Raw genomic sequence first — 16,968 nt, forward strand, 5'->3', positions numbered from 1 at the left:
TTGCTTTGGTACATGGTTTGCAGAACTCTATGAATGTCCTCGTGACACGCAATAACACAGGGCACATGGAACTTTATGTTCCTTATATATTGCTGTCAGTAACCAGTATTTTGGTATCGCTATTGGGCATTTAAATATAAAACAGTGTTGACTTGCCTTGATTGCTTCATCCCAGTTTGCATTAGAAATAACTTGTTTGGTCATAATTAATTTTATCTGAAGAGCACTAAAAATTAGAAAATGATATTATTGAGACTGAGTCAGATATGCTTTACTGATTTAAATTACTGTCTTAATATTTGATGACATATTTGTACATTTTAGGCATGATTAATACTATGTATTGTGGCAATATTTCGTTTGTGAAGTTTTAATTGTCATGAACATTCAAGGCTCTACTTAGCCGAATACAGATTCCTATTGATTCATTGATTGACTTACCTATCAACTGCAATGGCCACCAATGTGAAAACTGACGCAGAGACTGATATTCCTTGGACCATCCCACTCAGCGTGCAGACGGTGCTCCCAAAGGGCCATCCTATGACGTAAGAACATACAGTTTAAAAACATTAGAAGTACTTTAAAAAATGTTTTAAAAAATCTCAACTGACACTATAGGTATGTGCGTGTGTGAAAAAGAAAGAGAAAGGGGGAGCAAGAGAGACAGAGTGTGGCAAGAGTAGCAAGTCTAATAGCTGAGGTAAATGGACAGCTAGACGGAAATGACAACAAATGGATAGAGACAGATGGATGGATACATGTGCAAACAGGTGGACGGACAGAATGACAGATGGAAAGATAGAGATGTACAGACGAGCTTTGTGGTCTGAGATGGAGGGAGAAATGAGTGGACATCTGGCATGCAGGTGGGCAGTCAAACTGGGTGGCAGATAGGGAGATAGGAGAACCCACAGACAGATAAGAGAGATGGGCAAGCAGATGGGCAGAAAGATAGACAGAAAGATACCCACAGTAATCACATGGCAAATGGACTGCGCATGTTTACCGCAAGTGTCTGCCTTTTGAAATAAGGCTGGTGCGAACAGCCAGGGTAAGGGGCACTCGGCTGGTTATACATGAACATGTATGCGCATTTGCACATGTGAGACTACCCTCCTGCACAGCCCGGTAACTGCACAAAGGTAGACTTAGTGATACCAATATTGTTTCAACACAGTTCCAGTAGAATGTCTATCATCTGATACATATCAACGCCTTGTTCGGAATGCTGGATACGCATCTCCATTCAAAACTGCCCAAAACGTTTTCAAGTGACATATGGATGACTAACAATATTTGTCTGGGATTTTAATTGCACTGTATAAACCCCGATGAAGCTTCTGTGGTATGAGCAGAACGCGTTGGTTGTTTGGCTGTATTTTATAAAGCAAGAACGTTAAAGAATCTTATTCTATAACATGTCCCGACAACGTCTGGAGCTTTAATTTTGGACTCATTCAATCAATTGTGGCATAAGAACTGACAGTAAGATGTTACCTCCACTATTTGCGATAATTTAGTAATTTGGGTTTCGACGTATGACCAAGGGAGGTGGGCAACTCTTTTTGTGAGAATAATAAGAGAATTAATTGGCGATGCAGGCCATTAGCAGGACCCCGTGCACTATGTGTCACATTTGGGTCACACGAGGATGGTCACGGAGACTCCCGCCTCCGTGTAGCCTCAGGTGATCGATTGCTCCTCCCATGGCAATGGAGACCATCGGAGAACGCTGACTGCTGCGGTGCTGAAAACGCCGAAACGCCGATTTAGGAGAGCGGAACGGGTGCTGAAATCAGCGGGCTGCATTATGTCTAGGGTGACCAGACGTCCCCGTTTTCCCAGGACGGTCTATGTTTTTGGGGAAGTGTCCCCGTGTCCCGACACTTTTCTCCAAGTGACTCAAATGTCCCTGTTTTCAAACAGTGTCCCCGTTAAACACAGAAATGTCCCTGTTTTTCATTGTTCCGGTTGAGCATGCATGCGCATGCTCTCTTTGCACTGTTTACGGCATGTGTCGTCACTGAGGTGAGCGCTGTAGCAAGAAGGGAAATCCTTTGAAGAGAGACATTTTACACGCAGCGCCACCTACGTCATCGTGCCAGCCAAAGTTTCTTCTGTGGATAAAACAATATTTCTTCATCCTGTAGCTTGTATTCATAGTCATACAAACTTTTCAGTAGCCCTTATGCATACCGTGCAAGTATTAATGCATTGCTCATTGCATGTTTTATTCATAACCAATTGATGCATGCTTTGTGTTCTCCATATCAAAGCTATGACTTGACCTTTTGACTGACCTTTCAGATCACGGCAAACTGTTTAGCTGGAAGGGACTTAAAAGAGCAGGGTTAACGCCTGTGGGAGAGGCGAGCAGCGCTGCTCAAGCTTTTTGCTAAGGTCTTCACACTATTGCACTATGAGATGATACCAATGGCTAGAGTGCACTATACATACCCCAGTAAGGTAACATGACATCTCAGCAGTAACTACGCAAATGTGGGAGGACAGTGTGGTGGGCCAACTTTTGCCACCCTTAAGACCCTAAGGCAGTAATACCTGGAGAGAAGTTTTTTTTTGTACATTGGTCCATGGCTGCCATTTGGCAATTTAGCATTCCGCAGTTTACCTCCCATGCTTTTCTGTCATGAGCAACTAAGCAACATTGGTGAGTTGTACTTTATGTGGTGCTGACGTGCAGCTATAGAAATGAGCATTGATAAAGCTAGTAAATCTGGCGTTTGCTAGCCTGTGATGTTTTATTTATTTTTGGCAAATATATGCTATAGTCCTTAAAAGTGTAAATGCAATAAAAAGTACTAATGCTGCTGTGTGAAGGAGAGGGTTGCCAATAAAAGACCGCGGATTTGTTGACTGTAATGCTTCATCTCGGTCTGTGGAGGGAGCTGTAATTGTAGTCCTTTTTCTAGGTCTATGACAGCTGTCAAATAGTCCTACTTTTATGTTGATGGTTACTGCAAACCATAGTCCTACTTCTATGTCTATGACCTGTCCCCGTTTTTTGTTTTGAGAATCTGGTCACCCTAATTATGTCCCAAAATGTTTCTGACCTGGTTGCAGGCTCCGTAGAGCTCCATAGAGCCCCCGCTAGCGCGTAAAAGTCAGAGCAGCAAGAGCGCGATTAAATGGCTATATATTAGCTAAACCACGGAACTGCCAAAATAATTCTGTAATTTGGCAGTAGTATCAACTGGAAGTCGGGATTTTGAGAATAAGCGTTGGTAGTTGTACAAATACGCTACAAACAACTTAAAAGCCTCCCTAGTAGTGAAAATTCGGGCCAGCTTGTTTAATTTTTACATTATGGTTAGTGCGGGGAGCTAAGACTTTGGAGGTCAGGTACATTGGCCTATAAGTTAAGGAACCTAATGGAAGATGGAGAGGCACTCCAAACAAGTGAACGCAATAGCCAAAATTGAAGCTGCAACGGGGCTGAAAGCAAAAAAGCGCTTGATGCAAGCAAAAGGGACATCAGCATCATCCAAAGTGGTGAGTTCAGCAAGCCAGTTAGGCATGAACTCAAGTTTTGAGAGCTCTGTGTAAGATCTGGCGGAGCCACAACACGAGCTATTGCAAGAGGGAGAGGACCCCTCAGGCTCGATCCTAGTGGAGGGGTATACTGTTGGGGAAAAGGTACAGATCAACGCGACTAGTGAGGCTGCACCAGGGATGAAAAAAGTTGAGTTGAAGAACTTTAAAGATTTTCCTCCATTTACGGAAAAAAACACTCAGCCCACAGCCGCTCAAGCACCGCCATGCCTAGATACAGACTCAGCAGCAGCGTAAGAAGAAGCGGCAATTAATTCCTTGCAGATATTACTTATTTCTCCAAGTTCCCGGGTCCCGGCTCTGGCACCCTCGACACCTTCAGCTACAACTTGGACTTTGCTAGAGGATGGACGACCGGTGAATGGACAAGCAAGGCCTTCGGCTTCATCAGTTCAGCCTTCGCCCCCTGCTCAAACCTCCTCTGTCAAAAACGTCCTAAAGCAGCAGCTGGAGAGCAGGTCTCAATCTCAACTGCAGGAACCATCTCGAGCCCCAATGAAGAGCGGCCTGGAACTGACAGGTCCAATAGCCAGCCAGAAGAGTAAAGTTCAACAAATGGAATCCGAAATTCGAACTGGCGAAACCAATACACAACAACTTGAAATTAAAACCCTTCTTAATCTCATACTGGACGAGATCAGAGACATGAAAAAATCTCAAGAGAACGAGATAACCGCTCTTCATCTTCAGCTTGGGAAAATCGAGGAGGCTGTGGCAGGTATCCCTGCAAGATTTCAAGAAGCTGAATCAAGGATTGCTCAGCTGGAGGATCAGATGAGCTCAATACTTCAGAAAGTTAAATCGGTGATGGAAGACAAAATTGTCCTCGAGAACAAACTTGAAGAACCACTCACGCCGATCTAATCTTCGGATTGTTGGAGTTCTTGAGGTGTGCGAGGGAGCTAATACTCTCTTATGGGTTGAATCCTTCATTAAGAAAAAAGTGCTCCCTGATTTCACTTGAGACTTAACATTAACCAGGGCACATTGGGTTCCTGCTCATCCCATTCCTAACGCTAAATTCCCTAGTACAATTCTGACTGACTTTGCTGACTATCGAGTAAAAGAGAACATTCTGGCTAAAGTGATCCACCAGAGACAGTTTTTCATTAACAAAGAGACTAAATGTTGGATCTTCGCAGATATGTCTGTGGCAGCTGCGCATAGGAGTAAAGAGTTTGTGAAACTCTTGTATTTATTCAAGGCTCAGGGGGTCCAGGCGTCTCTTGCACAGCAATCTAAGCTCAGGGTGCTGGTTAGAGGAAAATTTACTATGTTTTTGTGCATAGAGGAAGCCCAAGATTTTTTGAAAGAGATCTCTTTGGTGAAATGAAGTTGGGGTACTCTTAAATGTCGTCTGAATTTGGGATTCTAGATTGAAGCGTTTCCCTTGCCGGGTGTGGGGGGTAAATCACCTAGGGTGCAGGTCCATGGCACCCAATAGTGCAGGAAGGGGGAGCGAGATGTGTAGGGTGGGGGTTGTGGGGGTAACCCACATCTTTGGGGGGTTTCACAGGGTTTGGGGAGGGTGGGTGTGGGACTATCGTAGCAAAAAGAGTAAAATGAGGAATTGAGTAAACAACAACCGTATTTAAGAAATAGAAATCGCTAGTAAATGTAGGATTTTGTCTGTCAATGCCAATGGCATGCTCAACAAACAAAAATATGGTGGGCTTATCAGGTGGCTCGCCTCCTTTAATCCCCATGTCTTGTTTTTCCGAAAGACACATTTAAAATAGAATTCGCTTAAGCTTTATCTACCGAAGATATTTTCAAACGCTTTCTTTGTGTCAGCAGGCCTGGCCATGAGAGGGATTGCTATTTATTTCTTAAAAAATCTGTCATGGGAGTTTGAACAAATTTGCAGGGATGCACACGGGAGATAGCTATGGGTAGTAGCGAAATTCAAGGGGAAGATTGTAAATTTTGTGAACTACTATGGTCCGGTTACAGATGATGCCTCAGGGCTGTTTAAATCAATGAGCTCTTGAGGGGGGCCCCGGTCAGAATATTATCGCTGGAGACTTTAATTATATACAGGATCTAAAGAAGGATACCTCAAATAAAAACAAAAAACAATTCAAACCAAATACTAAAAGAATCTTTGAGGTTATCAGGCAGGATTACCAACTAATAGATCCCTGGCGGAAAGCCAATGTTGACAAAAAAAGCTACACTTGCCACTCGAGCAGATATCAGACAACATTCCGAATCGATTTCTTTCTAACATCAAAATCCCTTCTTGTCGTAAAGGCAGATATTGGAGTCAACCCCTTCTCCGATCATTCTTATATTGGGCTGTGACTCGAGTTTGGCGAAGCAAAAAGGGAGCGACCCAGGTGGCAGATGGATCGCCTCCTTCTCCAAGATCAAAAATGGGTGAGAGTTTTAAAGAATGGATCTCTGAGTACATTAAGATCAATGAGGAGATGTCTGGACCCTTTGCGGTTTGAGGGGGGTTAAAGGCCACGGCCTGAGGTCAGATTATTTCGTTTTCGGCCGCTCAGTCAAGAGCTCTGCGGGCCAAAATAGCTGAACTCCAGGGGGCGGTGGGAAGGGCACAGGCTCAGAGGACTCTGTCACGTCCACATCAGTTGGATAGTGCTAGAAAGGCCCTGAGAGACTTTTTTGTTTTGGAGGAGATTACCAGCTCCCGATCATACCAACAAAAGGTATACGAAGATAGTCAGATGGTGGGCAAACTGCTAGCTAGCTCCACCAAAACTAAACAAGAAGCAGCTTTAGTTTCGAAGGTGATCAAGCCCATGACCAAAATAGAGGCAACAAATAGTGATGAGATTTCACAGATATTTTTGGAACACTTCCAGCAGCTCTACACCATGGAATATCCGGTGGGGGAAGACACCATATTTGAGTATTTCGATATTGTAAATCTTCCTTGACTATCTGATGTTCTGATAGACCAGCTAAAATCAGATTTAGAAAGTACAGAGATTTTGGCAGCCATAAAATCAACAGCCGGAGCCAAAGCGTGTGGGGAGGACTGGTTTCCTATAGAATTTTATAAAGCGTTCTCAGAAGAATTGATTCCACCTTTGAAAAAACTCTTCAATCATATTAAAAACAGTGGCCAGGTTCCCTCGTTCTTCAAGGCGGCAATTGTTGTTTGCGTTGCAAAAAAGGACAAGAGCCCGAAGGATGTTAATTCTTGTAGGCCAATTAGCCTCCTCAACTCAGATTACAAGATTTTAATGAAAGTGTGGGCACAGCATTTTTTATCGGCCGCACAGGAAATAATTCACAAAGATCAGGCTGGCTTTATAGCAGGAAGCTCTATGGCTACAAATACCGAATTTCTAATACAGGCTCTGGATTATTGCAATACCAATTCTATCCTGTCCTGTATTATGATGGCCGACGCGGAAAAAGCGTTTGACCTAGTGATTTGGAATACGTTGTTTTTTGCCTTCTGTAGATTCGGTATCCCTCCCCAGGTCATTTTAATGTTACGGAACATTTATCAGGGGGCGCAGGCTCAGGTGCGGGCCGGTACAGTAAAAATTAATCGGGGGACAAGACAGGGATGTGCGCTCTCCCAATGCTTTTTACCTTCTTTATAGAACCTTTAGCCATCAGAATGCGAGACAATATAGCTATTATGCCCCCAAACCTGGGTATGGCCAAACTGAAGCTTTTTGCGGACGATATTATTTTATATTTGAAGCCTAATAATGATACTTTGGAAATGGCGATGAGAGAATTTAGTACTTTTGAATTATTGGGGGGCTACAAAATAAATCAAAATAAAACAGAAGTTCTCGTCCTGAAGACAGATTTAAACTTTCTCCCAGTCAACCTCAAGGCACAAGCCGTAAATCCTGATCCTATTAGATACTTGGGGATTTATGTTACCAATCAGTACAAACAGATATATAATTTGTAAGGTACAATCAAGAAATTGTTAGAGCAGTGGATTTTACTCCCTCTGTATCTGGTAGGATGGGTATCTCTCATTAAGATGTCCATACTTCCGCTTCTTATTTTTCTTTTTATTAATGTACCCATTGGAATGAATATGGTATTTTTTAAAGAGATGGAAACACTGATCAGGCAGTTTGTCTGGGGAAAAAAGGCACCCAGAGTCAAGCTCCCATCACTACAATTAACCACTGAACAGGGAGGGATAGCTTTACCGCATATACAAACTTATTATGAGGATGCTTTTCTAGATTTACTAGCTTGCTTACTGGTACCTAATGGGCTAAAAGATCATTTCTTCGTGGACAAAATGGTGCATGAAACTGGTTCCCAGATTCTGATTTTTTTAAAAACCTCCAATCTTCCAAAAAAATCAAGATATAAGACGTTGAAGGACCACTCCACCCGACTTCAAGCCTTTTTTAAGGCGAGGGGCTCCTCTGGGCTGCATTACTTAGAATTGAGGGAATGTAAGAATCTCGACCTTCAAATGCAATCATGCAACTTGAAAAGTTGGGAAGGTTGTGAGCTAGGAGAGCTAAGATACATTTTAATTCAGAGTAGGGTAATTACGTGGCAGGAGGTGTTGATGAGGAGTAGCGCTCCGAGGAAGCCAGCTTTTTTGGAATATTTGCAAATCATCCATTTTTTGAAAAAGCTGAATTTTGTTTTTGATACGCCAAATAAATTCGTGATAGCCCTCTTTGGGGCAAAATTAAGTGGAGTTGAGAATTGGTATCGATTGCTACGAGATCAGGGCCAGCCTCCATTGATAGAGAACCATCTGGAAAGGGTGACCCGAGAAACACAATGTACCTTGTCTAATAATGAGTGGGAAGCTATATGTTGGTGTGGGTATAAGGCTCGGAGAGCAGCCAATTTTAAAAGAATGGTTTTCTTGTCCCGATGGCTGGCATACTTCACTCCGAAAGCACTCAAAAAAAGGAACCCGGAAGTTGAAGATAGATGCTTTCGATGGCAGGCGGAAAGTGAAGGAGGCTGGCTCCATATCTGTTTTACATGTCCGAGATTGCTGCCTTTCTGGAGGGAGATTTTCTCGGCTCTAAATAGGGCATTTAAAAAGATGATATTGCCGGAATCCGAGGTGGCCCTGTTCAGAATTTGTAAAGATAGGACGAATCTAAGGAAAGCTGAAGAAACTTTTCTCTTCATTGCCTCCTTGGTAGCCCACTCCTTAATTCTCCAGAATTGGAGGTCTAGGGAAGTTATTAAACGGAAAGGGTATACAGTTCCTCTATTTGTATAGGAGTGTGTAGAGTACACTCTCCTTTGAATTCAGACAAAGTGGGGGGTAATGTCTAGTAAGCCTGAAGGGTACTAGCCTGTGTAGGGTGGGGGAACCCACATTGGTGGAACTAAAACCCTCACACACCCAGCAAGCTAGGTGTCATGCTTCATCATCTGGGTTTTGCTCCTCGTCGGGTCGGCGCTGCAATTCCCGACGGGCACCCAGGGATGGGGCTCTTTGGCGGAGATCTTTTGTTCCTTGCCGAGGGTGAGTGCAAGTGAGGGCCAGGTAAGTGTAGATGTTTGTGAATGTGGTTTAAAAAGGGTTGGTTAGTCTGAATATATAATTTTATTCGGTCAGTAAACCACCCTGTTAAAAATGAAATATCAGCCTCCTCGTCACCCTTGACGTGGAGGCACTCTACACAAATATCCCACAACAAGCCACCCTAACTGTGATCGACGAGGTCCTACGTAAGGAAGACTGGACATCACCCACCCCGGTGTCTTTCATAATGGACCTAGCATCCCTAGCATTAACAGAGAATTTTTTCGAATTCAGGAATGAATTGTTCCATCAATGCCAAGGGACTTCTATGGGCAGTACATTTGCCCCTAGCTTAGCCTGCCTTTACATGGCAGCCTTCGAGGAGGAGATCATTCAGAGCCCGACTAACCCCTTTAATGAGAGTCTGATTATGTGGAGGCGATTCATTGATGACATCCTCATCCTTTGGAAGGGGTCTCTGAGCAGATGTGAAGAGTTCTGCCAATGGATCAATACCCAGAACCCCTATCTGAGATTTACCAACCACATCTCCCCCTCCCACATTGCCTTTCTGGACCTAGACATCAGATTGGAGTCCGGAGTTTTAACCACTAGCCTCTACAAAAAACCAACGGACAGGAACAGCCTGTTGTTGTATAGTAGTCACCACCCTAAAGCACTGAGGGATAACCTACCGTTTGGCCAGTTTCTCCGAGTGAGGAGAAATTGCAGTTCTGTGTCGGACTACAAGAAAGAGGCAGATACTCTGGCTAATAATCTAAAAGAGAGAGGGTACCCCTCCGCTACTATCAATAATGCAATGAAACGTGCAAGGAATAACCCTAGAGAGGCGTTACTTGAGACTAAGACCCGTGTACAAACCGAAACCTTGACATGTGTGACTTCATTTACCCCATCCTCCAACAACATGAAAAAAGTCATTAAGAAACATTGGGGGATTTTGGCGGCTGGGGATCTAACTCTACCGCAACCAAGGTTTGCCTTTAAGAGAACGCAAAACCTTAAAGACATTCTGATCCACACCAGACCCAAAAAAACAGCGCAGAATACCCAGGCCACCCTTTGGGGACTTCCACCAGTCACAGGACATTTCCCTTGTGGTAATTGCACATCTTGCCATCAGACGATGACCGTCAAGGAATTGGTTTTGTCCGATAACTTGACCTGGAAATTGGGACGTCACACAAATTGTAATTCAAGGAATTGCATCTATCTGTTACAATGCCCTTGCTTTTTGAATTACATAGGGATGACGACACGATCAATCAAGACACGCATCACAGAGCACAAAAGTAACATCAGATGCTCTAAGGAGACCACAAAATTGTATTGCCATTTTAAAAATCTTCACCACACAGCAGACTCCTTAAGATGGGTTGTCCTTGAATCACATCCAGGCATGACACCACAAACATTGTTCAGATTAGAACAAAGATGGGTCCACAAATTGGCTTCTGATACACGGGGTCTAAATGATGACATACCATGGGTTTCCTTGACTCACTGAGACCTAGAATATGCCTACACTTCACTACAGTCCCTATCCTCAAGTAAAATCCAAGCAAGGGAGGGGCACCATCTCATAATAGTGTTAGTGACTGGGCATATCCAGCAACCCTCACTAGATATCTCTGGCATACACCGACATGTCGAAGTCACCTCACATGTTTTCAATGCGCACTCCCGTGCTTATATACAAACTCCTCCCACGACATTATTCACACTAGTCGTGACCTTGCTATGTTGTTTGACAGGGATATCGGATGACGACGTCCTGTAGCCCTTTGTCACCTTCCAGGACTTTCCGCTTTTGTCACATAATGCATTATCCCTTCTCAAGATGGCGCCCGTAGTCAACCTTGACGACGAGACTGCCGTTTGAACTATTACGTCAGTGTCTAAATGCACATATCAGTATTCCCTTAGACCAGACGGTATTGGCCTTTAACTGATTAGCGGGAATTAGACCCGCTATACCTCCTGTTACACTTAGTTTTGAGACGCATTCCCTTGCATGTATCTGAGTTCCATTCATACGATCACACATACGAAGCGTGACTATTCTAGGTTCTTGATAGGGTCACATCAGATGACATATCTTGTCAGCTCATTGTTATCTCTCAAGGACCCTCTAACCTCCTTGTGATCAATACACGATCTATTACATGGTGATATACCCCTCTCCAAGATGGCACCCATGGTATCGCTGGAAACTAGGCTGCCTGTCTAATTTCCTCGCCAGTCTCCAGTGACCAATCAGTACCCGTCTAGCCTCATAGGATTGGCTTTTAACTGATCAGCGGGAAGCAGACTTCACTTCCCGGTTTCGGCGGAGCGGGGTAGGTTTACAACCACCCTTGGGCGACAAAACTGTAAGTAGTTGCTTTCCGTTCGTAAGACTGCATTGCACGAGCAGAGACCTACTCGTTTCCGGTGATCGGCGGACCGCGGCTGTGGCAGTGGCCCGATCCTTAGACTCCCTCCTGTCTCCCCCGTGAGACGCTTGGGGCCGGGGGTCGCGCCGCTCTACTGTCGGTGGTTCACCTGTCGCGGGCTCCGAGGGGAACTTTGCTACCTTTGCCCTGATTGGACATAGCATCAGGGACCATGCCTCTCCTACATGCATGAGCCTCTCGCCTCTTTACATTGTACCATTACTCACAGTAGGCTATCACGCAATCCCAAGAGGCTCGCCAAGTACCGACTGGAGTGGCACTTTCTAATACGTTAGGTGAGCATAACCGTGTTCAACGTAATAATCTGAGTGTTTTATATTTTAGATTTGATCACCTGACACGTACCTGCACCATGCATCCACCTGTGCATGATCACTCTTATTTAGCGCAAATTGTTTTCTCAGTGAACATGCATATGAGGAGTCCCAGGCTCCTATTTTGAAACGTATAGTTTTGACTAAGTGTGTGTTTTAATGTACTCTGTTGGCCTGTTTTGTTTCTTCTTCCCTTTTACTTTAGGCCAGTCCAGCACGTAAGAGTCTAGTTTTTCCGACACTTACCTAGGGTAGTTTCATCCAGATATCACTGTAAATATTAGCAACACACCCTCACAATCTTGTAGATAGTTATAATCACCGGTCCTGATGAATTGCCGCTGGATCCCCCTGACCTTGTAGGCATGAAACATGTTGACCACCTGAGTAGAGTAGAGTAGTCCCTGACCCATTTAGTCAAGACTACCGCCTCTCATTTCATTTTTAACAGGGTGGTTTACTGACCGAATAAAATTATATATTCAGACTAACCAACCCTTTTTAAACCACATTCACAAACATCTACACTTACCTGGCCCTCACTTGCACTCACCCTCGGCAAGGAACAAAAGATCTCCGCCAAAGAGCCCCATCCCTGGGTGCCCGTCGGGAATTGCAGCGCCGACCCGACGAGGAGCAAAACCCAGATGATGAAGCATGACACCTAGCTTGCTGGGTGTGTGAGGGTTTTAGTTCCACCAATGTGGGTTCCCCCACCCTACACAGGCTAGTACCCTTCAGGCTTACTAGACATTACCCCCCACTTTGTCTGAATTCAAAGGAGAGTGTACTCTACACACTCCTATACAAATAGAGGAACTGTATACCCTTTCCGTTTAATCACTTCAGGGCTTGTATACTGGACCTCATTAAATATAGCCCACCCGGTTTTTTAATTTTCCTCCATTTGATTATGAGGTCTAGGGAAGTTCCCACCTATGACAAATGGTTTAATAAAATGAAACGGACACAGGCTTTTGAAGAAGCCTATGCGAACCGGGTGGGAGCCTCCAAAAAGTTTAATAGGAACTGTAAATGTTTTAATAATTTGGAAAATCAGATGGAGGGGTTGTACGACCCTGAAAAAAAAATGAAAAAAAAGAGCCTAGGCATAGTACTATCAGTTCTTAAAGGTTTGGAGTAACAAGGAATATCTTCTTTTAGCACTTTAGTCTAGCAGTTTTGCTCTTTTGCACTCGCACTTTAGCACTGTGGCACTTTATAAGCTTTTCATTATTCAGCTGTATATATATATATGATAACTTTGTCTTTAGCGGCTTTTCTGTTTCTATTTTGCCATTTGTCGTAGGTTGGAAAGATGAATGAACTGTTTTACTAAATATTTAATCTCTTTGTCTATTCATGCTAATGCTTGTTCTTATGTTATTTCAATGTTCTCGATGCTCTGCTCAATAAAAATATTTTTTTAAAAGAGAATTAATTGGCAGTGCGTAGGAATAGCCTACAGCTGTCTATTTGGTATTTATAAAAAAAATGTATGCACGGAAAGCAAAACTACAACACCCAGAATGTATTTTGTGCTCTAAAGTAACTATAAGTCGGGCCCTTGACATGCTTTGCTAAATTACCTTGCATATTACACCACTCATGGCATGTTCTGGGATCTCATTGATAACATCACTGCAACATCTGAAATTACATTATTGATGGCAATGATGTGCAGGGCCGGGGTGCGAGTTATTGTTACTTTAGGGCATGAGTTATAGTTACTTGCGATAACTATAACAGGTGAATTTCAGTAGTTTTGTTAGTTTAAAATGGCATATTTCAACTGACATTTTCACAAAATTAAAACATCCCTATAACTTTTATGTGTTTTTTCACTGAATCTCTAAGGTTTTTTTAACATAAAATAAAATATTATTACAATTCCTGACTATAGTATTACTTTAACCTTTGATTTTTTCAGTTAAAATATATTCAGTGGCGGTCACTGGGTATTTATAGTTAGGACCACGTTTCCATAGGAAATGGATTTTATGGTTTGCTGATAACTTTAGCACTGTTTGATGAATCTTCACAAAACTTTCCCAAAAAGTCTCATCTGCCTCACCTTCCTCCTGGAATGTTTCGAGGTCACCCGCCAAGCAGCAGCAGAGAAAAAGTGGGGCCTTAAAATGTGTTTTCCCCAGGCAATTTTCCATTGGAAGATTGAACAACAATGACTTGAAAATGGCTGGATGGAACTACACAACAATTTGGCAGAAATCTAGATCTTAATCCACAAAGTGTGCTTTTTGCGATTTGGTTTAAATCCTTTAAGATGTTTTTGAGAAATGAAATCTCAAAATGTATTTAAATGCCACGTTTCCACTGTGAATCCAATGCGGTGGATCTGCTAGGTCCAGTACACATTGGCATTGGCTGACCGCATCCTGATGGAAAAGTTAAAACAGCCATCTTAGGACTCGGGACTTAGTCGCTGAGTCCTACAAAATAAGAGAAAATAAGCTATAAGAGGCATGGTAGGGTTACCCTGATCTCTTGGGTCACGTGGGGGCATCCCAGAGGGACCCCCTAGAGGTCAATTTAAAAAAGAAATATTTTTGAGGAGTTCCATAGATCCACTGCGAGCCCCAGTGCACCCTCTCTGGAGAATCACTGCGCAAATAAGCAGATCCATGTCACAACAAAGAGGATTGGCACCTGAGAGGAGTTGGGCACACATGTGGGTTTGAGCATTGGGCCTGGCCAGAGGCCATGCCCTGCAGCCAACCGCACACCACAAACAGTGATGGACATCTTACTATATATTAAAAGACCTATTGAAATGTATTTTAAAAAAAGATTAAAATGATGTTATGGTTAGCAATTGCAATTATACCTTACTTTACATTTAAAAAAAATCATAGAAAGTCACTCAAAAAACTCAAGGTTAATGCAATAATATAGTTATTTTAAAGTGTCAGTTAAAACATAACGGCACAAGTTAAAGTCAATTTAGTTACTTTAATCATCACCCCAGGGCTTTGGGCAGATACAAATAAATCCTCTCTAGTAGTGGCAGGCAAAGAACCATGCCTCTGCATATATTTCAGCTAATCTGGATGTTATTTGTACCGTGTAGGTCTGTTAAAATTCCACCGGCAACTTGTCTGTGCCCAACGATTTACCTCATGCATGCTCAATAAGAGCTTCTCTGATTTCAGGTTTTTTTACAGGGTCTCCCAAAGCTTGAAATCTTCAGCTTCTAAGTACACAAGCAGTACTGTATCCAAGAAAGTTTCTACCTCCTTCTGAGAGGTTGGAGCCTGCTCTCTTTGCAACTCCCAGTAGTGCTGTGTGTAAACCTCATAATCTTCATGTTTGGTGCTCACAATCTCACCCTCGTCATTCTTAATCTAAGAGATAGGGTTGTCCTCCCTTCAGGCTGTATCAGCCAGTCCAGAAGTCTGCCTGCCCTGACCCTCTCTGTGTGAGTGGAGTTTAAATGTTTGCGAGAGGTCAAAGCCTATAGCTTTTGCAATGCCTTGCATATTTCTCCCCCTCCTGCAACAATCTTGGGGCTGGCCAAGGGATCCTCTGGGAGCTCCTGCTCCAGCTCCCGAATATGGACTTCCAAATTGGACAGCTCCCCTTAGAAAGGTTATCTTAAATCCCACTGTTAATCACAATAGAGCCACTCCCAGTGGGTTGTAGCTAGTGCTGGGAGTGGCTCTATTGTGATTAACAGTTTCTGTTGGAGGCTGCCGACTCCCAGCACCCCGTGCCTCTGGTTCCGTCATCCCGGACCCTGTCTGGGTTTTGTGGTTACACATCTTAAATCCCACTGCCTGACTTATACAGTAGCCCTATACCAGTACTTAAAAGACATCCTACTCGGTTCTGGAATGGATATCCTGTATATCTGTATTGAAATGGATATCTGCCTACTTGAACCACTGCCTGAACTGCAATCAGCCCACCAAACACCTCTACTCTGTGTCCCTTTCTCTAACCCTCCCTCCAGCAACAAACCTAGCAGATGTGGAGGTTATTCCTTCTTCTAAATAGCAGCAAAGACGTGTATTGAGCTACCCTTTCATCTAAGGACCTCCCCGTTTATTTCAAGGTTCCGAAAGTACCTGAAGACCTGGCTATTCGTATAACCAACTGGACCCTACCAGCACCTCGATCCCCTCATGGGTGAAAAGGAGCACTCTACAAAGTTACTGATTGATTGATTGATTTAATTTCCAATGTGGTACTGGAGAACACCTTTAAAATTATATTTAAGACAGAAAAGTGCATAATAACGTATTTTCCTTTGGGAGTCTTTTTATTATGCATCACCATTCAAATATTAGGTTATTTCTTCCCAAATTCTACACCCAAGATATTTCTTTCCAAACGCTACAGCCAACATGTACTTCATCCTAATGGCCTTTTTCAAGGCCTAGTATACGTTTTTTAGAGAAATATCATAAAATATTTGGAGTCTTCAATGAAATTTTTAATGATAATGAGGAATTAGTTAGTTCGATACCTAAATATTAGATTTCCAAAGTATGAAGAATCCTTACTTAATGAGTGGCGCTCTCTATTCATCAGTCTCATAATAGTGGTCGGGTGTACGTTGGCACCCTGTGATGGATGTTAGCATTCCTAGTCTCAAAATGGTATATTGAAGGCTTAAGTTAGTTGTCCGTGAAAGTAATACTGATATTCCAAAGTAACGGTAGAAGGTGTAGCCCTAAATGTCTAATCCATCCAAGTCATTCCTGTGAGATGGTCATTTGTTTGATGATTAGTTCAGAAAAATTCCCCAATTGTGTCTCCTATAAGTTCCCAAAATGTTGGTTCCTGTAAGTGATGAGTTGAAGGTATCAAGGTTGGATAGGAGTCAATTGCTAATACCATAACATTTTCCGATAGGGTGCGGCCTAGGTACTCTATATGCGAAATATGTTCATTCATCCCCCAAGAGTGCACATCATGTTTTCCAGGCAGATGTGTAGATCATGTACTTGGGAGTGCAAAAAATATTCTCTCTTTTATCTATTCCTCACCCAACTCCCAATTTCGTATCCAGTCTCTGAATTCCTATGGCATTTAAATTGTTGGGGAACCAGCATGTGGGGGCACCAACCAATCTAAGTTACATTCTCTACACAAGTATAGTCCCCTTCCTGCACCAGCTGGACCTGCA

At 43.1% G+C, this 16,968-nt stretch overlaps 1 protein-coding gene across 1 annotated transcript in view; it reads right to left on the reverse strand.

The window, feature by feature from the left end:
* NPFFR2 (neuropeptide FF receptor 2) overlaps positions 1–16,968 on the reverse strand; it is a 211,885-nt gene that overhangs the window by 119,910 nt on the left and 75,007 nt on the right. The window contains exon 2 of the mRNA XM_085640853.1: positions 442–541. Within this exon, the coding sequence (XP_085496979.1) occupies positions 442–541 (100 nt within the window). The remainder of the gene's footprint in view (positions 1–441; positions 542–16,968) is intronic.

This window comes from Triturus cristatus, chromosome 2_1 (genome assembly GCF_964204655.1).
Source record: "Triturus cristatus chromosome 2_1, aTriCri1.1, whole genome shotgun sequence".
Taxonomy (NCBI): Eukaryota; Metazoa; Chordata; class Amphibia; order Caudata; family Salamandridae; genus Triturus; species Triturus cristatus.